The 22,390-nt window shown below is 39.3% G+C and overlaps 2 protein-coding genes across 2 annotated transcripts in view; one reads left to right on the forward strand and one right to left on the reverse strand.

Annotated features, from left to right (window-relative positions):
• The window catches only part of LOC134586836 (actin-like protein 6A), a 45,779-nt gene extending 39,849 nt beyond the window's left edge, over positions 1–5,930 (forward strand). Inside the window, exons 12-14 of the mRNA XM_063442702.1 lie at positions 3,292–3,387; positions 4,415–4,501; positions 5,611–5,930. Of these exons, the coding sequence (XP_063298772.1) occupies positions 3,292–3,387; positions 4,415–4,501; positions 5,611–5,691 (264 nt within the window). The 3' untranslated portion in view covers positions 5,692–5,930. The remainder of the gene's footprint in view (positions 1–3,291; positions 3,388–4,414; positions 4,502–5,610) is intronic.
• A 1,161-nt stretch (positions 5,931–7,091) lies between these two features.
• Positions 7,092–22,231, reverse strand: MRPL47 (mitochondrial ribosomal protein L47). Its single transcript, XM_063442707.1, has 7 exons — positions 22,090–22,231; positions 18,832–18,974; positions 16,868–16,928; positions 15,703–15,799; positions 8,462–8,592; positions 7,678–7,773; positions 7,092–7,434 (listed from the first exon to the last, which is right to left on the reverse strand). The coding sequence occupies exons 1-7, from the start codon at positions 22,194–22,196 to the stop codon at positions 7,326–7,328; spliced, it is 744 nt and encodes a 247-aa protein (XP_063298777.1). The 5' UTR covers positions 22,197–22,231; the 3' UTR covers positions 7,092–7,325.
• Between the last annotated feature and the right edge of the window lie 159 nt (positions 22,232–22,390).

The raw sequence follows: 22,390 nt of genomic DNA on the forward strand, positions 1-22,390 counted from the left end.
ATCACTGGCAATGTCTAGAATGGGTAGGTCCATCCAGAAAGGAGGAGGGCTTGTAGACAGAAGGGGCGTGCCAGCCCGCATTTATACATACCAGTCTGACTGATAGCCTCTTGGCTGGCCAAACAGACACCATATCATGCAGAGAGTGCTGCTAAAGTGGGAGGATAAGGTAAGAGAGGGAGGCATAAGAGGGAGAGGATGAGAAGAGAGGAATTTGTGACAGGGTGGGTTGAAAAGATTTTAGCCCTGTGCAGTGACGTAACAAATTACTCCTGTTGCATTAGGGTGTGCCTGGGCACACTTGACACACCCCATGTGCACACCTACGTTCGGAGCCCTGTGTTCAATCTCAAGACTCCAAACAAATGGCCCTCATTAATGGAATTTTACCACCTGATTTTCTTAGCAGGTCCTTTGGGGACGACCTCCAATTCCACCTTTTAAATGCATTATTTTACTTATTTATTATTACACTTTGCTTTGTTTTCATTTTGTATTTTTTTGTTTTCTGGCCTTTAATACTGGCTGTGGTGATTTTAAACACCAATCGTATCAATCTGCTAAGTTTAAAACAATAAAATGTTTCAAGAAAAAAAAACAGGGTTGTAACTTGTTGAGAATTCAAAGTGAATTCTAATTTTAAAGCCACAATACAGGTTAACACACAGCTAAACTGGAATAATATTTTTTTTTACGATTTGTCCATTTTTGCCAAATATTTAAAGGGACACTAAATGCACACAGACCACTTCCGCTCATTCAAGTGGTCTGGGTGTCAAGAACGCACCCTACTTCAGGAGTATGCGTGACGTAGTTGTGGTGGTGAAAGGGTTAAAGTTCACTATTTGTCTGCACTAGACCGGAAATAATGATAAAATCCCCCTCAACACCACCCACACTTAAGCATAATAATATAAATATTACTATTTTAACGCTACCATCACCAAGACAATTTATAAATGGGGTGCCTTGGTTCCCCCCCCCCCCCAGGCAACTTAATAAAAACCCACTAAATGTAACTTAGCACAATATCTATGTAATTGCAAAATACTAATTAGGCTCTTCAGGTAATGTGATATCTTACCAGACAAAGGCAGAACTTAATAAAGGAATATTTATTATGAGCAAACAATAGTCACAGTGCATACAAAAAATAGATGATAAATTATTTACACCAACAACAGATAAAAACAAATGGGATAAAATAACAGAAGTCCTTACTTCTTACTCAGCTTTTCAAAGTAAGACTTCTGTCCCAGGGGGTCTCTGGTAAGAAAGATGGTGACTCATTTAAAATTATATTCTGGCCACTCAAGTAAGTACAACTTCAGTATCACTAGAGATATACCCTGTGGATTATCAAGCTCCGCCCAGAGGTGGCAATCACGCGTACCTATAGTAACTATAAGTGACCACCCCTTGTGTTCCAGACCAGCATCAATCCAAATGGAAACATTTGGTTCTATCTCCTCTTATGTACTTGCCACAGAAATAATAATTGCATATCTCAATCCATAGATATGTCACACTTCTTACTTGTGACCCACTATAGCGGACATCACAATCCCGTCCCCTATGGTTAAGTTACGCAAATCATGTTTGGGCTTGATTAGAAGATTATGCTGGTCACATTCCAAATATAACAAAATGAGGCTTACTTATTATTCTGTGGGTAAATATTAATGTTTTGTTATTTTGGATATGCTACTGGATATGATACTAGAACACAAGTCTTGTTTTTTCTCTTTTCTTGAAAACTAATGATCATAACATATCAAAGAAATCTACTCATCAACTAAGAGGTAGATGCCATATGGCTGAAGTCAGCTAGTTTACATTAGAGCTAGACTTCCAGGCCACTTATGTGTGACTTCTCACACCGTACAGAGCTTTTGATTAATCAAAGGATCAATGCATATGGTAAACCATCTGCTCCCTTTCACATTACTATGCGATATACTACCCCTTCTGTCATCTGATCTTTACCATGTGGTCAATTCATATATGCACTGCACAAATTACATCAATATTCTATTGTGCAACAATTAATTATGCGCGCTTGGCGTGACACTGGGTGCATAGTCCCGGGTCCCTAAACCCTGCAAAGCTAATTATTGCAGTTTTTGCCTTGGAGGGTTAACTCCACCTCTAGTGGCTGTCTGGTAGACTATGCATGGGGATGTTGTGTAATGCTTTCCTATGGGGAAATTCTAATGAGTGTGGAGGCGGACCCGGGTTTTAATTCCTTCTGCATCACAGAAGTTTGTTTTCCTGACACTATAGTTTACCTTTAAATTCCTAACAATTCACACTTTGGTGATCAGCCCAGTATATTAAAATCGACAATTGTACTTACTATTGCCTGGAATTTCAAATTATTTAATATTTTTGGCTAAACTTTTAAAATAATGTCATATTTTGAAAAATGTTTTAGATTTTTATTTTTTAAAACATATGTTTTAATATTTTTTTGTTTTTTTAGTTTATGCAAAAATATTACATTGAGGCCTATTTTAGAAGAAACCAACAGTGCTAGTGTACATTTAAACATTCAATCATTAAAGGATCACTATAGGGTCAGGAAAACAAACATGTATTCCTGACCCTATAGTGTTAAAACTACCATCTAGCCCCCCTGGGCCACTCATGCCTCCATAAATATAGTAAAAAAATCTTACTGTATTCAATCCTGAAGCTGTAACTCTGCATGCTGTTAGACTCAGAAAAACAAACAGTTTGCTGACATCATCAGAAGTGGTAGCCTGATCCAATCACAATGCTTCCCCATAGGATTGGCTGAGACTTACAAGGAGGCGGATCAGTGGCAGTGCCAGCATGATTCAAACACAGCCCTGGCCAATCAGCATCTCCTCATAGAGATGAATTGAATCAATAATTATCTATGAAGAAAGATAAGATAGAGAGAGGAGATACTGAATGTTTGGATGCGTTTTAGGCAGCCATGACCCAGGAAGGATCTCTAATAGCCATCTGAGGAGTGGCCAGTGAAGTTATCACTAGGCTGTAATGTAAACACTGCATTTTCTCTGAAAAGACAGTGTTTACAGCAAAAAGCCTGAAGGTAATGATTCTACTCACCAGAACAAATTCAATAAGCTGTAGTTGTTCTGGTGACTATAGTGTCCCTTTAATAGAAATCAGATTGTCATTGTCTGTAACTGTCCATTCTGATATAACCATGGTAACTGTGGCAGATTGGCTAAGCATGATCGGTATTATGGCATTATTTGAATAAACTCAGGTATACTTTTTTTAAATTTTTTTTTTTAGGCATTATATAGCAGCGTGCTGGTGACTGGCGGCAATTCCTTAATAGAAGGATATACAGAGAGACTAAGAAAAGACCTGTTTTCGAAAGTGGCTCAGGTACCTTTTAATTATTGTTTATTTCTAAGATTAATAATCATGGTGAGTGTGTATAAAGGGGTGCATGCATCTATGATGCTCTTGAAGAAAAATTATGATGACAATAAAAGAACACTTGAGAAGATAAAAAGCTCCATATCTGGAAGATAAAATGCTTTGAGTAAGAAGAACTTCTGTCCATTTCATTCTTAAATGGTAACTTCAACCACCATAACCACAACAGATCTACAGCCCACTGTTGTGGTTATAATAGTAGGAGTACCCTGGCACCATTACCTCGTAATGAGGCAAACCTGTTTACAACGGTAGGCGGTTCCCTTTCCTTTGGAATAGACCCTCCCCTAGTCTTCAATTGTTTAAAAAGTCCCTCAAAACACATCTGTTCAGAAATGCTTATGGACTCCCAGAGTATATTATCTATACCTATCCATATCTGTCTCTTGCTCTCCTAAAGAGCCACACTCCACTGTCACCTCCAGTTTTTACTTTTCCATCTTGTTTGGTGGCTGTCACCCTTGCTTCCCTGTTTGAGCAGGACCCTCATCTACCTATTGTTCCTGTGTAATTGTCTCTTTTACTGTAAATGTCCCCCCCCTTTCACAATATTGTAAAACGCTGCGGAATTAGTTGGCGCTATATAAATACCAATAATAATAATAATAATAAAAAAGGATTTCCGTGTGAGTACATCCAGTGTCCTGTAAAACCCTATAGGAAAGCATTATGCTAAGAGCATTTATGCTTTCCTATGGGAGAAATACTAATGTGAGTGCTGCCATTGCCACGCATGCGCATTATGTCACCCAGTGGCTGATGTCGGCGGGGAGGGGCTGAAAAGGAACCCAAACTATAGCAGAGGGGCATCAGCGCTGGACACAGGTAAGTGACAGAAAGGAATGGGGGCACTATAGTGCCAGGAAAAAAACTATTCCTGGCACTATAGTTTCCCTTTAAATGTATATATTTGTATATAGCATGTACTTGTTTTGCTTTTGTGTGGTTTACAAACATTGTAATTTTTTTTAAGGAAATGAATCTAAAAGTGTTCTCCAAAAAACCCCCAGTGGAAAGGAAGAATAATGTATGGTTTGGTGGATCTACTCTTGCTGCTTTGGTGAGTGTAAAAAAAATATTTTGGGTACCAGTTTTTAAGTTAAGTGAAACCTAGTAAACAGAAGTGTAATGTGTATCGTGACTAACTATGTTACCCAGACAGGTATTGAGTGAGCAAAACTGTTGTCTTTCTATTGGGATTTAAAAGTTCTATATTTTATAATATCAGAATCAAATTCCTATTTGTACAAAACTTTAACAAGGTGCACAACCAGTGCTGTTCAGCCACAGACATATCTCCCAACAGTCCCACAACTGGAAATACAGTCCTGTTTTAGGATACCAGTCCCAACAGCACAATTTAGGATATCCTGCTTTCTGCTTGAACTTCTGTACAGACCTCTCTTGTATGCTCATGCATATTATAGGAGAATTAATGTCAGAGGTAAACAACAAATCTGGTCCATGCAACATGCAGGACTTCAAGGATCTGCTGCTGTCTTGTTGCCAGATACCACAAGACATGTTCAGACGTTTTGTGGAGTCCATGCCTCGATGCATCAGAGCTTTTTTGGCAGCATGAGTGAGAACTACACAATTTTAGGCAGGAGGTTTTAATGCTGTGGCTGATCATTGCAAGGCTGGTAGTTGGGTTGTGGCTTTCATGTCATTGCAATGTCCTGCAGCATAGTATGCTTTCACTCTGGAAAATCTCATGGCTGGTAGGGGAAATTATCATTGCTTTAAATCTCTAGCCTAGATATGTAAGAGGGTTGCAGAATTAACTTGGGCACTTTACCGAGTTTGCTAGTAGAAACTCATATATTTTTCTATTTTCCTGTGATTCCAAAAGGCTCATTGATATACATCATACTATTTGTTCAGTGCGATAAGGAAGTCATGTATTGTGATGGTATGCCATCTTTTCTTAAAGACAGGTGGAAAAGAGACTGGACAGATGAAATGAATGCAGTATACATAACAGAGCATGTTAGTTTTTACTCTGATAATGGTATAGTGTATTTTTTTTTACAAACCGTCTGTTCAATATTTCTCAATATGTATATACTACATTAAAATGCATTGGCAACAATTCCCAAGGCATAACAATGACATGATAAATGCTTTTGGTTGATTATTAGTTGATGTATTACAATTCTGTTTTTCTAGCCATCCTTCCCACAACTGTGCATTTCAAAACAAGAATATGAAGAAGGAGGAAGACAGTGCTTGGCGAAAAAATGCCCATAGTATCTTCCAAGAATATGATTTTTTTTTCCCTGCTCATTTTTAACACTATGCTAAGATTCTCTACAAACATAGTGCAATATAGCTGTAAGCTTATCTTCAAAATCGACTGTGTTGCTTTGTCCTTAGGTTACTTTGTAATTTTCTTTTGCTTGTGCTAGAATAAATGATAATAAGCATGCAGTTGAAATGTGCCTTTAAATGCCCAAAGGAAATAAATCTAGGTATATGTATACCACACAGATCTGTTGCTATTTAAGAATATTTCTTGTCATGTCCCTAAAGAGTGACTATTAACTTGTTTTTTGGTGAACGAGAAAACTGTGTACAGTCATAGAAATTTAAACAGTAAAACAACAGAGATTTGTCCCTGTAACTTTTTAGTTTAAACTGTGCACTAAAGTATGCAGTTAAAATAAATAAAAGAAAATATTACCCAGCAAAAGTTAACTAACTGCAGTAGAGAACCTAAAGAAACCCACATTTTAAATACCTATAAATATCCTATTAGTCTCAAGAGTTGTATGAAACTTGAACCTAGATAGGGGGCTTAAAGGGACATTCCACTGCCAAAATGTAAAAAAACAACAACAAAAAAACCCATATACATTCAATGAAGAAATGCATTTATTTAAGTATGCATTTTTGCATAGGGAGTATATCTAAAAACAGCTTGCAAAAGCTGTAGATCTCTTTGCAAGTCATCCCCTACTAACCCCAGCTGACCTAGTTGACAGCATGGGAATGTAATAAGGTTAATTTAATAAAGTGACAGTTTCTAATGAAATCTGGACTTTTTATAAAATGTAAAAAAACAAAAAAAAAGCACTTCACACATCAAGCACTTTAGCAAGCTGACATGATTTTGTGGTCTGGAGTGTCTCTTAATACTTTGAGACACTCTTAACATCATAACTTCTACTGCTTATTGTCGTTCCTTTTGTTTTTTGTCAAACTGTTCTAATGTTCTGATAAAACACAAAAATACACAAGGGTTTTACTAGCACTTAAGAGTTCAGCCTCACTGCTGCCACCATAATATTTGTACAAATTTAGACAGCAATAATCGTATGCAAGCTCTAGGCTAAGAAGGGCCCAGCACTCACAGCCTATTACTGCCATCAAAAAACAGACAAAATTAGAGGGGTGGCACTGTAGTGATTATGGAGCAATGAGTGCCCTGGCACCCTCACATGGTACATAATCAATGGTTTGACAACATGCCTAGGTCTACTGGACGCCTAATGCGACCTCCTCTACAAGCAAAACTAAGCTCCAATGAGCTTCTGATTACTGAGAAGACGTTGGTAGGTGTCAGGGAGATCCCAAAGCTGTAGTGGTACATGGAGTGTCCTTTTAATAAGTGGCGAGTGTGAAAATGTGTACTTCTGCAGACTATTCAGTTTTTACAAATTTTGGAAACTCTCTTTTAAAAAATTGTTGCCGAGATAGTCACCTCTAGTGTCTAAAAATGTATCAAATCACCTGAAGAGCCAGGTACACCAACTCTGCTAGTTAAATAGACATGCTATTATTCATAAACACTGATACAATATAGAAAAACTATTACAAAGTCATTTATTAGCATTGCAACATAAGATAACTGATACATTTATATTTAACACTCCAATATGTTTTCACGATTTATTAGCCAGATGCGGAAATCTCTCTTCCAGATCACGTTTTTTCTCTTTTTCAGCATTTATTCGCCTTGCTTTGCAACGTAACTGCTTCTCAATCTTTAATCTAAAATAGCAAATACAAAAGGAATAATATTCATTATCATGCATTAAATACCTTCGTATGCTTAAATACAAACACGTCTGTATGATACAATTATATATTGAGCTAAACAGGTTGAAAAATCATGAGAATTCCTAAGCAAGATCCTTTGTAAACTGCTGAAAGCTGTGAAGCTTGCATGAAAATCACTGGGTTGTTAGGTTGTTCTCTGGTAAAGCCATAAAATAATAGTCATATTACACTCACCTAACATAATGATCAACATATGGCAATGCAAAGAAATTCTTCTTCTTGTATCCTCTGTTCATATACCAAGGCATAGGCCATTCTTTGTATGTGTACCTTTATGAAAAATACATTATTATTAAAAGTTATTAAATCACATGAATACCACATCAGGAGAGAACCCACTGCCACTAGAAACAGAAAACAAGGATAGTCTTATTACTGGTGCTTAGAAAGGCTGGGCAGGGATAATCAAAGAGCAAGCCAAGTTATTGGCAGGAGATATCGGATAAATAGAATAGATTTGCCAATTGTTGGTAGAATAGAGATCTCGATAAACAAATGAACAAGCAAAAGTGAAACCACAAATCAGTATTGTAATGGAATGTGCTTGTGACGAACTGAACTTCGTTGGTCAACTAAACAGTGACTACAACACTATAGTGTCAGCAATACATGTTTGTATTCCTGACACGTTTAGTGCAATGTTGCATCTATGGCTATATATATATATATATATATATCTCAAATCTGGCAACGTGAATGGGAAGACCTTCCATATTATTGTATGAATAACAGATTTGCATTTCATTACATTAAAATTCAGTGAAGGGAACTGTCACACTATTTTGTCTACTCTGTCTGTACTAAATCATAATTTGCAGGAAATTGGCAATGGCATTTCAAGTTTTAGGGCAAAATAGTTGTGCTATAAGTTGGCTATTTTATTGTAAAATTTGCAATCCCTATGTCAATGCCTGGTTTAGTGAATAACCCTGAACTTGTTGAACAGAAACTCCCATACCAATTTGTTTCCCCAAAGATATCCTTTCTCCAATCTCCTGGATAAGGCTTTTCCTGGCCGGTCTGTAAAAGCCTGAGTGAATCCTCTCTTTCCTTAAGGACAATATCTAACCTCTTCATCGATTTGTTCACCTGCAGGTATAAAGCAAAGTATAATCAGGTCCTTGGCTAGTTAGAATATTTCTTAAGCATTCGTGTGAAAAAAAGTTTTGTAAATTTTAAATGGAAAATATTTATCTTTTATAAACATCTATACATTAATTTGGAAACATATTAAAAATTCAATAAGTAAATTGTTTGCAGTAAATATGTGGATGACAAGTTCATCAGGTAAATAATAAAATTCAATTTACACATGCTTGCAAAATCACCAGCAAATGGATAGTTTTTATATAATAGTATACTGTAGTAAACATTGCCATTTTTAGGAAGTACATTTGCCAGTTAGAATGTCTCTCGTGGCTGTCAGACAGTAAAGTTTGGTGTCATCAAACCCAGCATGATGATGCTAAATTGCGATTATTCTTCTAATAGAGAAAAATTGGGATAATGCTTCTCTATGAAAAGCATCAAATTGCCGCATATGGGATATAGAGCCAGTGTGAGCACTGTATTACCCCGAGATCATTAACCATGATGATTTCAGAAGAGGAAGAACGGCTGCTGTGATGAAACCATAATGGCCTTGGATTGAATGTTGTTTTTTTTGTTTTTTGTTTTTACTTTAACCTATGGTCTGATAAAATAAACAAACAGTAACAGGAACACTAACATGGTACATAAATATGTTTATACAAAAAACAAAAGAGATGTTTGTGTAGGCGCTTCAAAAAATACAAAGTAACAAAGACTGGGTGTAGAAAAGGTGTACTTCCCTAATCACCTTCACATAGAATAAATAAAATAAAACACAATATACACCCAAAGTGATTGCACACAGAATATAATTAGATATAACAAAGCAGCACAGGTTTAATAAATCTGTAAAAAATACAAACAATAAAAACATAGTGCTTTCTGTGTATAATATAAAATACAAATAAAAGCAAGGTGAGCGGAATCAAACTCACAAAGCTAGAGCCGTACCAGGTTCTATGAAATCAGCAAATAGGGTGTCTATACAGGCTAAAAAGTTAGGATGCCAGGACAGGATACCAGATCAATTAAAAATATCCATTTATTGAGCACAATTAAAATAAGGACTATAAGGACATGGATCAAAAAAAAAAAGGAGAGAGAAATAAACAGTGTATGTAAAAATCTATAAAATATCACCTCCAAAAGTCCATTCAAGTCAAATTCCAAAATTCAGTAGATGCGTTTCAGCTTTCGCTTTCCTCAGTGCTTGTCCACTACTTCGCTCGATCACTTTATATATCCTATCCCGATGGCTTTTTTTTTTTTTTTTAAAGAGTATCAATTGGAGGGAGAGGACAATTTTAAGGAACTTAACATAATTGAAAGCAGATGGATTTTCACTTTGGATACTTTGCCCCCTAGGGGACTCAACGTAGATTTTGAGTTTACCCATTTCCTTTAATTAATTTGTAATAAGTTTGTATCCAGTATAGTATCCTTACCCTCCCCCTCCATATGATTCTCTTTTTTATACACTATATTTATATATATTTATTTTTTTTATTATATTGTAATAATTTTTTTATACTTTGTTTTTATATATTCTCTACATTTTGAATTATTATTTTTTAGATATATTTCTTTATTGGTCTTCTTTTATATTTCACAATATTCCTTCGATTACATTTTACCATTGTATTGTTTTGTATTATACCTGCATTTCTCATCTTTTTCCCACTTACTTGTTGTAACGGATCCACTGGCACCCCGACTGGGTACCTCCGTTGAAAGATGCTCCTAGCGCTTCCAGAGGACTCCAAGCACTCCACCAGACACCATAAGCACCGCAGGCTGCAGCTATCTCCCTTCAGAACGAAGCAGGAACAAGCTCTTACAAGAGCTCAGTGATTATAGCAAGGGAATATGCCTAGCATAGCAATCCCTTGTAGCAGATTCCCCCAATAAGAGACAGGACTCAAGTTGAGGGTAAAAATAGAACTCTCTGGCTGCTAGCTTGCAGCCCTTTTTATTAGGTGCTCCCATGAAGGGGAGGGACACACACAGTAACGTACATTAACCAATCACACAATAGTTACATCCCACACATAGCCCTCCCCTCTACCTGTAAACTAATTATCTGTACACACAGGAAAATACAATTATCCTAGGTAGGGAAAATACAGTTTTTACACAACATTCATAACTCCCAAAATATACATCACATTCGCATAAAAATACATATACACAATCAATCCATTCGGGGGAACAACATACTCAAAAATCATACGAATTGGAGCAGGGGTTCAAAAGTTAGTACAAATGTGCATTTGACCTTCTGGAAGCATGGTTTTTAGAAGCTCAAACTAGTTCCCCAGAATCCTCTATCCTGGAGACAATGGAGAAGCTGATTTAATTATATCCAGGGACAAACACAGCCTCCATTAAGCACATGTTACCAGCAACCACCAAAAGACATAAAAATACATAACTCCTGTTATACTAAACAGAACCCCCACATTCAACCCATCCCCAGATGGCTTGGATCTGAGCGCTCAACATATCCAAACAGCGTTTAGATGCCACAAACACAGTTCAAACGCCATGGGGTTTAAGTTTCGTATGGGCTGATGAGAGGGCCCATAATCCTGGGGCAGCCCAATAACCCACAGTATGCCCAAATACCGTGCATAAAGGGCCAAATCGCCCAGGGACCGTAGTCACAGGGTAAGAGGCGGGCAAGCAGCCCCCTCCAAACCACAGTGGCGAAGTGGCTTTCGCTACATATCTTCCCATTCGGGGGTAGACTAACCAGGTACCTGACCTTCTGCCGGTCAGTACCTAGATTAGTCGGGCAGCCCACCCATAAAACAAAATTAGCAGAGTAGCCCACCCACAAAACAAATTTAGCAGTGTAGCCCCCCCACAATAAAGAATTCACAGAATGGCCCACCCACGGTACATAGTTCACAGAGGGTCTAACCCACAAAACAAATTTAGCAGCGTAGCCCCCCCACAATAAAGAATTCACAGAATAGCCCCCCAACAATAAGTCATACTGGCCTGTAGGTCCCAAGTTGTGGGGTGAAACTGTGGCACCCTCGGCCTTGCTGGGCAAATGGCTGTGAGTACTTAGGGGCCAGATGCCCGATGTGCTCTGCTCCAGGGTCAGAGCTGGGGTAGTCTCAGGGTAAGGAAAAAAGGAAGGACAGAGGCCAGCGGCGCTCTGCCCAGTTGCCAGCTCTTCCGCTGAGGCAGCCTGTAGAAAGTCAGGCTCAGGGGAAGGAAACAAGGGAGGACAGAGGCCAGCGGCGCTCTGCCCAGTTGCCAGCTCTTCTGCTGGGGGGTCAGGGAACAAAGGAGTTGACTGGGGAGGAGAAATATCACTTACCTCCCCCTGGTACTCCGGCTGCTGCTGGGGGGGGAGGTCGATGCTCTCCACTTTCTGTAACTCCAGCTCTAGTTGGGGATCTGGGCCGGTTGCCCAGCATCCCTGTAGGGCCGGTGGAGAGATCTCGGTCCCATCTCCACCTGCCTGCAGGGGGTCCTCCCAGGACCAGTCTATGAGGTCCTCTACCTCGGGTACCTCTGGTTGCTGTTGGGGAGGGAGACCGGTTGTCTCTTCCTCCAATAACACATTCTGCCGCTGGGGAGTGAGACAGACTGTCTCCCCTCCCTGTAAAACATACTGCCGCTGGGGATCTGGGCCGGGTGCCCAGCATCCCTGTAGGGCCGGTAGAGAGACCTCGGTCCCATCTCCACCGGCCACCTCTGTTTCTTCCTCGTCCCACTCTACCTGTGGCTGGAGTTTCTCCCAACGTGCCCACTGGCCTTCCCTCAACGCCCTGTGTTGTAGGTTCCGGGTCACCATGTCCCACACGAACCGCACGTATTTCTCCTCTGGATTGGGTCCGTAAAACTTCAGGCGCAACCCTACCATCGTGCCAAACTCTAGTACGGAGTAGCTATACGCCATGCTTGCTGTAGCCACTGCTGGTTCCATTATGTTGCTGAAGATAGGGACGCTGCACAACTCCACACGTTACCGGTGTCTCTGAGCTGCTTCTCCTCGCACTAGGACGCCATCCCACCGCTTGCCACCAATGTAACGGATCCACTGGCACCCCGACTGGGTACCTCCGTTGAAAGATGCTCCTAGCGCTTCCAGAGGACTCCAAGCACTCCACCAGACACCATAAGCACCGCAGGCTGCAGCTATCTCCCTTCAGAACGAAGCAGGAACAAGCTCTTACAAGAGCTCAGTGATTATAGCAAGGGAATATGCCTAGCATAGCAATCCCTTGTAGCAGATTCCCCCAATAAGAGACAGGACTCAAGTTGAGGGTAAAAATAGAACTCTCTGGCTGCTAGCTTGCAGCCCTTTTTATTAGGTGCTCCCATGAAGGGGAGGGACACACACAGTAACGTACATTAACCAATCACACAATAGTTACATCCCACACATAGCCCTCCCCTCTACCTGTAAACTAATTATCTGTACACACAGGAAAATACAATTATCCTAGGTAGGGAAAATACAGTTTTTACACAACATTCATAACTCCCAAAATATACATCACATTCGCATAAAAATACATATACACAATCAATCCATTCGGGGGAACAACATACTCAAAAATCATACGAATTGGAGCAGGGGTTCAAAAGTTAGTACAAATGTGCATTTGACCTTCTGGAAGCATGGTTTTTAGAAGCTCAAACTAGTTCCCCAGAATCCTCTATCCTGGAGACAATGGAGAAGCTGATTTAATTATATCCAGGGACAAACACAGCCTCCATTAAGCACATGTTACCAGCAACCACCAAAAGACATAAAAATACATAACTCCTGTTATACTAAACAGAACCCCCACATTCAACCCATCCCCAGATGGCTTGGATCTGAGCGCTCAACATATCCAAACAGCGTTTAGATGCCACAAACACAGTTCAAACGCCATGGGGTTTAAGTTTCGTATGGGCTGATGAGAGGGCCCATAATCCTGGGGCAGCCCAATAACCCACAGTATGCCCAAATACCGTGCATAAAGGGCCAAATCGCCCAGGGACCGTAGTCACAGGGTAAGAGGCGGGCAAGCAGCCCCCTCCAAACCACAGTGGCGAAGTGGCTTTCGCTACACTTGTTATATACTATGTATGAGGACAATACGGGCATCTTTACCTATAACTATAATGGAGATTTGTGCAATAGAGGAAGTGAGACACTGGCTGAATACCGCAAGTGACGTACTGACGTCATATCGTCAATGCGGAAATGGATGCCAGCTGAAAGATCTTAATTACACCGAGATATGATATATAAACTGATCGAGTGAAGTAATGGAAAAACAAAAATGAGGAAAGCGAAAGCTGAAACACGTCTGCTGTCTACTGAATTTTGGAATTGGACTTGAATGAACTTTTGGCGGTGATATTTTACATACACTGCTTATTTCTCTTTTTTTTATCCATGTCCTTATATTCCTTATTTTAATTGTACTCAATAAATTGATATTTTTAATTGATCCGGTATCCTGTCCTGGCATCCTATCGTTTTAGCCTGTATAGGCACCCTATATGCTGATTTCATAGAACCTGGTACGGCTCTAGCTTTGTGAGTTTGATTCCTATCACCTTGCTTTTATTTGTATTTTATATTATACACAGAAAGAACCATGTTTTTATTGTTTGTATTTTTACAGATATATTGAACCTGTGCTGCTTTGATACATCTAATTATATTCTGTGTGCAATCACTTTGGGTGTATATTGTGTTGTATTTTATAACAGTGTGTTCCTTTAAAAATATTATTAAAATCCACTTAAAGTATGTTATTAATATGCAGAGAGAAGTTATTTTGAAGTCTCAACAAGTAAATGTCACAAAAATGGCAGTTTTACATTCACTAATATAAACAGACAAAAGCAGTAAACAATATCTGTCATATTAGCAATATAGAAGAACCCGCTCATTTTAAATGTTTACATAAAAAAGCAATTATTTCACTTAGAATTATAATGCAAGAAAACAGACACATAACATCCCACCAAAGCACATAACCAAAAAGTTAACACAGATGAAAAAACAGCTGGACACAGCATCTGAGGTCACATCAACACACATCCATTCGAGAGGCACTGTTGTGATGTGATTACGGGACCAATGACCACATTCATAGGCCCAGGTTTGGCTCATAGCTAGCATCTGAGGACGAGTAAGCTGACCTCTGAACAGGCCCGGGGAAGTCCCCTGTAATTAACCTCACTACACTGTCTTGCCAGCAGGGTCTTCCCAGTTAATAAGTATGCTGGGAAGAGGATTCCACTGTTTCAGGGTCTCCAAACAAGCATTTGTGGCTGCTAGAGGCTAGGTTTTGCCACTTGGTACCTCAGGGCATTCCCTATGTGCAAGCTTCACCCCAAAATTGGACATAAATGAGATCATATACCACCAAACTGCCTGCCAAGTTCTCCCACTCCTTACTGACTCTGATCTGTGTCTGGTGGCAGTCATCTTAGGTGGCCTGTGCTGACTGGCTGTATGGGCCTTATTGGTTGCTGGATCTCCAAGACCAACAGGATCTCCTCGGCAGAGGGGACCAGGATAACCTCCACTGGTTAAAGGGGCTGGAAACAGGGAAACAAGAATAGCCTCCTATTCAAGCCAAGATCAGCACTCACAGCAGGCAGGAGACTAACCAGTTATCCCAGCCGACTGGCTGTCTGGGTCTGAAGAACTTTGCGGATTCAGAGCAGTTATGTGTAATAATAAGTTTTTTTAACACTTACCCAATTCCAGCGCTGATGTCACTTGGTCAGTGCTCCCTCTCCTCCGATGTCATCTGACAGGGTGGGCTTTCTCAAAACTGCAATGATCTACATTGCAGGACTAAGGGGGACAGGGACACTGCACCCAGACCACTTCAATGAGTGGAAGTGGTCTGGGTGCCTATAGTGTTCCTTTAATGTCACTGCATACTCAGATTGTATTCGCCTGTGCATACTTGCTGACTTCTTATATATTACTAGATGCTCATCTATGCAAATTCTCTATTATTAATGACTACTAAAACTGACATGCCTTACATAAATATATAATTACAAAACAAACATCAGACTACGAAAATATTGATAATAGTTCTGAAGCAGAACTGCCCATATTGTTACCTTAGACAAACGCTCATGGCTTGGCATTGCTACTCTCTGCCGTTTGGATTCCTGTTCCAATGTTAGAAGCATGTTTTTCTCTTTCAGTAATACATACCTAAAGGGAAAATAAACTATTTTTACTTTTACAGCAGATGTTACAACATATAGCAGGAACCGATTTTTAAAGTTCAATATATTAATACACTGAAAAGGTTAATTATATAATCTTGTAATTGTAATACTTTCAATTCCCAGGACACACTAAAAGACACTTCAACTAACACAACCTACTTTTATTTAGCCAATAATCCTACAACGTCATTACATTTTTAACATCTTGCATTTATAAAAAAAAAAAAAACAATAAAACCTTAAGAATAAAAGAAAATAAGCACCTCAACAAGCTGCTGTTTGCAATAGTGCTAAAATGGCAAGCATTATATTAAAATATATATATCACAATTTTATAATTTATACGGAATCCAAAATATAAAAGTTATATTTGTTTTAAAGCATCTTATTGCTGAACTGCAAGAAATGCTTCCTCGCAAATGGAACCTTTCCAGACTCCATATTTTACTCTTATAATAGAGTTTTTGTTCTTAAAAATTGCTGAAGAGGCATCTGTTTTTTTCCAGCAGATGTTATAGTTGCCAAGTTGAGGCTATCCCCAAGCGCTGGATTTCCCAATTTCTTTAATGCAAACTGTCACTCTTAAAGGGCTACTATAAGCACCCAGACCACTTCAGCCCATTGTACAAGGTCCCTTAACCCTGCAAAGGTAACTATTGCAGTTTTTAATCCACAATAATAACCTTATTGAAGGTTAACTCCACCTTTAGTGGCAGTCTACCAGACAGCCACTAGAGGGCCTACTGGTCGCCTGACGCTGGACCGTATGTATTATGCACGAGAACATCCAGCGTCATGTAAAACCCCTTAGGAAAGCATGATACATGCGAGCGAGGCCACTGGCTGACGTCGGCAGTGGAGAAACAGAGGCGGAGCCTGAACCAGCGCTGAGGGATTTCAGTGCTAGAATCAGGTTAATAACAGAAGGGGTGTTTAACAGGGAGTTATATTCCCAGGAAAACAACTTTACTTTCCTGGCATTATAGTTTTTCGTTAATAATATCAACCAACCCGTACTCAGTTGTAGCCTGGTACAGATTTCCATACATACCAGAGTTTGTGTAAATCTTCATCGCTTTTGCCTCTCAGCTGTTTAATAGTCCATGCATCACCTAAAATATGAAAATATTATGTTTAACACAATATACAAGAACAAGAATACTAATTACAGCTGCAGAAATACTTATAGAAACTGCAATGCTTCTATTACAGAGTTAAGGAACAAGGAAAGAAAAAAGAAATAATAGGCGCTCACTATAGTAATCGGGCAGCAGTATACCAAACAAGGATTCCCCAACCTTGTGAATGAGTAATAGAAAAAACAAAAGTGGCGTATACCGCGCCTAGTGATTTATATATATACAGAAAAATACATACATGTATCCTTGAATATTCTGATAGATCATAACATTTAATTGAGCTATAACAGAGCTCTGCTGTGAAGCGCTTGGACGGTACAATCCCCGTCTCTGGATTTGTAGTGGTTGTCACAGATGTTTTCAAAGTGCAATTTGCTTGGTAGATATAAAAAAGAAAGATAGCAGCAATATGGTGAAGTAAGTACTAATATTGTATTTAGTGATGAGTAGTATTGTACTTACACTTTCTAGAGCAAATGACCTGCTCTAGTATGAACAGCTTAGGTGGTATAATCCCCACCAAGGATATACAGGATCCAGGAAACCAAAAGAATGTTGAAACTATAAAAGTAACTTTAAAAAAGTATACTTTAATATAACAAACAAAATAGTATATGATAAAATATATAAAATATAAAATAAGTTCCACTTAACGCGTTTCGCCTGATAGGCTTCTTCAGAAGTGGCACTTCTGAAGAAGCCTATCAGGCGAAACGCGTTAAGTGGAACTTATTTTATATATATTATATTTTATATATATACTATTTTGTTTGTTATATTAAAGTATACTTTTTTAAAGTTACTTTTATAGTTTCAACATTCTTTTGGTTTCCTGGATCCTGTATATCCTTGGTGGGGATTATACCACCTAAGCTGTTCATACTAGAGCAGGTCATTTGCTCTAGAAAGTGTAAGTACAATACTACTCATCACTAAATACAATATTAGTACTTACTTCACCATATTGCTGCTATCTTTCTTTTTTATATCTACCAAGCAAATTGCACTTTGAAAACATCTGTGACAACCACTACAAATCCAGAGACGGGGATTGTACCGTCCAAGCGCTTCACAGCAGAGCTCTGTTATAGCTCAATTAAATGTTATGATCTATCAGAATATTCAAGGATACATGTATGTATTTTTCTGTATATATATAAATCACTAGGCGCGGTATACGCCACTTTTGTTTTTTCTATAACAGAGTTAAACTCTGTTATGGCTCAAATGACTCTCCTAGAGAATATTGATTGGCACAGCTCTGCATTTTGTTATTCATGTGTAATAGCATTCCTAAGTTTCCATATGGGAAAACATTGGATTAGCTGAGATGATTAAGCTTGATGATCTCAGCCAATGAGGCAGCGTCAGGATGGAGAACAGTCCAGCAAGGGCTGAAAGGTAAGTAACTCATCTTTCCAACCCTCACAGGCACAGGGGACTTAAACAGGCATATTACAATAGCAGAGTTAGGAATACATGTTTGGATACCTTATGCTATAGTGCAGCGTTTCCCAATTGGTGTTCCGCGAGAACAAAATTGGAGTTATGCGGCATTTTGCCACATCCAAGATGACCGCCACTACCTGCTTTTCCCGGAAGTTTGAAAACAGCAGAGATCGCAGGAGTGCGATCTTAAGCCTGCCCTGCCGTCAGCCCACCTTGCCGTCTGGCAGTTTGGTCATAGACCGAGGGCCCAGGTATAAGTATATTGCCCAAATCAGAGGATTTCCGAAACTGTCAGAGAATTATCTTAATAATGATGGATTAGCAAGAGAACCCACCCTGTGAATGCCATGTCTCACCTCCCTCTAAACAGTACAGTCCATTTACCTGAATAACTTTAAAATTTGAAGCAATATAAAAGAAAACTAACCAGACTTTACTGTTTCTCCCCAGTTCTTGGGGTCATCAAAGAACTCTTGAAGTCCACTACAAACTGAAGATAAAGGAATCAATGCATCTTGTTGCAAAGCAGGACTTTCTGATGTGCTTTTCCTCACGGCATGAAAAAATATACTGTAATAACAAAAATAAAAACAGTATACATCTGACTTTCTTTTTCTAAAAATGCGCTTTGATAGCAAATGTAATACTACTATATTTCTGGATGTAATATTCAATACTGTTTACTATTGCTGTTGTGGCATTGCAAGCTTACCTGTATGCACAGCAAAAAAATAATAATAAATAAGTATAAATGGGCACATTAGCAATTTTTAGTTATGCCTCAACAAATTGGCTTATAACACATACTGTATCATAAAAATGTCCACGCCAAGATTTCGTTTTACCAAAAAAGTACACTGAATATTACATGTGCATAATAAAAAAAGTATACTAAGCTTCACTACAGGCATAGGTAATCACTGGAATCTAATCTCACTTATGTGATCTACTATTCCCATTACAGTATTTAACTGAACCTGTCATTCATGAGCAATACAGATATCAGGTTCACATTCACTTATGCAGGAAATAAAAGTTCAACTCTTACACTATTAGACAGGCGTAAAACTTACTTGCCATTGAAAGCCTGGATGGTCCATAGCACACTCACCAAGGCATAATTTCTACTCAACAGGGCTTACTTTCGCTTGCCAATAGATAGTATACATTTTGTGCCCTGGCTAAGGTCTATAATCAGTTTAAACACTATAGTGGTGAAAACACCAATAAGTGTATAGATTAAAAGAAATATTTACCTAATGTTTCTCCTTCTTTTCATCAACGATTGAGTTCCTAAATGGAAGACGTGAACTTAAACCACACTGACCTCCAAATAACGTAACTGGTATCCAACAATTATAGAGCGTGGCGTGGATGTGAGAAGCCTGTACATCATTGGAGGTGGGTTGTTTTCACTCTTTACTACTATGCTGATGGTAAGCTGACAATAATGTGGTAAAGCTCAGATTAAAGCATAGTTGAATCATTTAAAAAATTTCCCAATGTAGCTATTCTTAAAGGACCACTCTAGTGCCAGGAAAACATACTCGTTTTCCTGGCACTAGAGTGCCCTGAGGGTGCCCCCACCCTCAGGGACCCACTCCCGCCGGCTCTGGAAAGGGTAAAGTGTTTAAAACTTACCTTTTTCCAGCGGTGGGCGGAGAGCTCTCCTCCTCCGATCCTCCTCTTCTCCTCCCCGTCGGCTGAATGCGCACGCGCGGCACGAGCTGCGCGCGCATTCAGCCGGTCACATAGGAAAGCATTCATAATGCTTTCCTATGGACGCTTGCGTGCTCTCACTGTGAAAATCACAGTGAGAATCACGCAAGCGCCTCTAGCGGCTGTCAATGAGACAGCCACTAGAGGAAATAGGGGAAGGCTTAACCCATTCACAAACATAGCAGTTTCTCTGAAACTGCTATGTTTATGAAAAAATGGGTTAATCCTAGAAGGACCTTGCATCCAGACCACTTCATTAAGCTGAAGTGGTCTGGGTGCCTAGAGTGGTCCTTTAAAGATCAATTACTAACATTTGCAATTATGTAATACAATAGTCTAAAGAAGCTAGAAATATATATTACTAAACGAACACTCTAAGCTCCAAAACCACTAGGTTTTGGTGCAGAGACACTACTGTCCCTCTACTTGGACAATGTAAAACATTGCACAAATGGCAAGGTTTACTCCTTCTGACCTTCAATTTTCTTAAGTCTACATAGCATGATGATGCTGAACTCTGCTAATACTTCTCATCAAGAATCTCTGATTCCATGTCTCTTGGACTCATTGCGCTAGTGATACGCAATATTTGCATCTACAATGTTTCTCTATGAGAAACCTTGTCCACAATGTTTCTCTATGAGAAGAAGCCTTGAATAGCACCATAGATCATCAATCCTGATGATCTCTTCGTGGGAAGGATGGATGCTACCAGCAGACTGTCCAGGTGCTGAATTACATGCAAGTTTAGATGCTTTTTACAGTCAAAATGTTTAGCAAATAAAAGAGGGCAACACTAGCCCTGTGCTTTTATTGCTACATTAAAGCTGTAGTATTTATGGTGCTTAGAGTGTTGCTCTAATGTTCTCTTATATATCTAAAGAACAAGTTTCAAATCTGCATTAGATATATCAATTTTGTAGAATTCATTGGCTGAGGGCGTCAACTGACAATCTAAGCCAATTAATTCCATCCAAACACAGGCAGAATTAAAGGGACACTGTAGGCACTATAATCATTTCATCTTGTTGTATTGGTTATGTTGCCTGGAGTCCCTGGGACTGTCCCTCCATGCAGTCTTAAATACTCTTTGATCAGTTTAACACTGAATGATAGTGCCTGGTTTCCTGGTGGTGGTGTGTGTTGCAACTAGCCCCTAGCCATGAAATAAATATATCTGTATATGCAGTGTTTCAAGCAGAAACACTTCGCATACAAACTCCTACCACCATGATCTCTTCAAATCAGTTAAGTGGTTATGGAAGTTGGGGTAACCTTTTAAAAAAGGTTTATTGCTGAATGAAAGGACAAAGCCAGGACTATTGATAAAATAAAAAATTTAAGGAGATGAAGCAGTGATGATGTCTAAGGTGTCCCTTTAGCATCACTAGTGTCTTATGCATTAGTGACCTCAAAAGTGGCAGCTAGACCAGAAGCACCCAGGGGAAGAATCCAATTGTTTGAAAATGGTTTGACTTCCTACTGTGGGACAGCACTATAACCACTACATTGCAAAGAAATAAGTATGGTGTGTAGACGGCTACTTTAAACGGTCACGCACCATAACCACATCAGTGATTTGAAAGGGGTGATGTTGCCTGTTACTAAGTTTTGGGCTGGCTAATGCCATAGGTTGCCGACCCATAACTTAGGGTGACTTTTAAACTGAAACAATTATTTGCTGCTGATACAATGAGCTAAATAATACAAAGTCCCAAAATTCTTTATATTTCTTTTAAGGTGTAGCACTTGCTCATGCAATATATAAATTGTTACAATACACTGACAGTTACACGATATTTACATGTACAGTGAGACACTGTACAGCGCTATGGAATATGCTGGCGCTATATTAATAATATAAATAGTGTGCCCATGATAAACAGGTAGAGCATATTGCCAGTGTCACCCTTTCAGGGGGTGAGCAATGCTCCCAGCTCCTCACAGTCTGACAGTGTGCACATACCCAGAGAGACCCCCTGGGATCCTGCCTGGGGGCTGCAGTGACCTCGATATCCACAGCTGCCTGCAGCAGCCTGACACCAGCCTGCTCACTCTGGCCACCGCCGCCATCTTGCAAAGACCCACAATGCACTTCTCCCGGTAGAATCCCTATGTGCTGCCTGTCAGGCGCTGTCAGTGTCACATAACATGCACTAGTAATAATAATAATAATAATAAAATAAACACACGCACATTGTTATTCCAGCAGGATTGGCACATATCTTCTGTATAGTAATGTGGATATTAGGACAGCGGACTAGTTT

The sequence above is a fragment of the Pelobates fuscus genome, chromosome 2 (assembly GCF_036172605.1).
Source record: "Pelobates fuscus isolate aPelFus1 chromosome 2, aPelFus1.pri, whole genome shotgun sequence".
Taxonomy (NCBI): domain Eukaryota; kingdom Metazoa; phylum Chordata; class Amphibia; order Anura; family Pelobatidae; genus Pelobates; species Pelobates fuscus.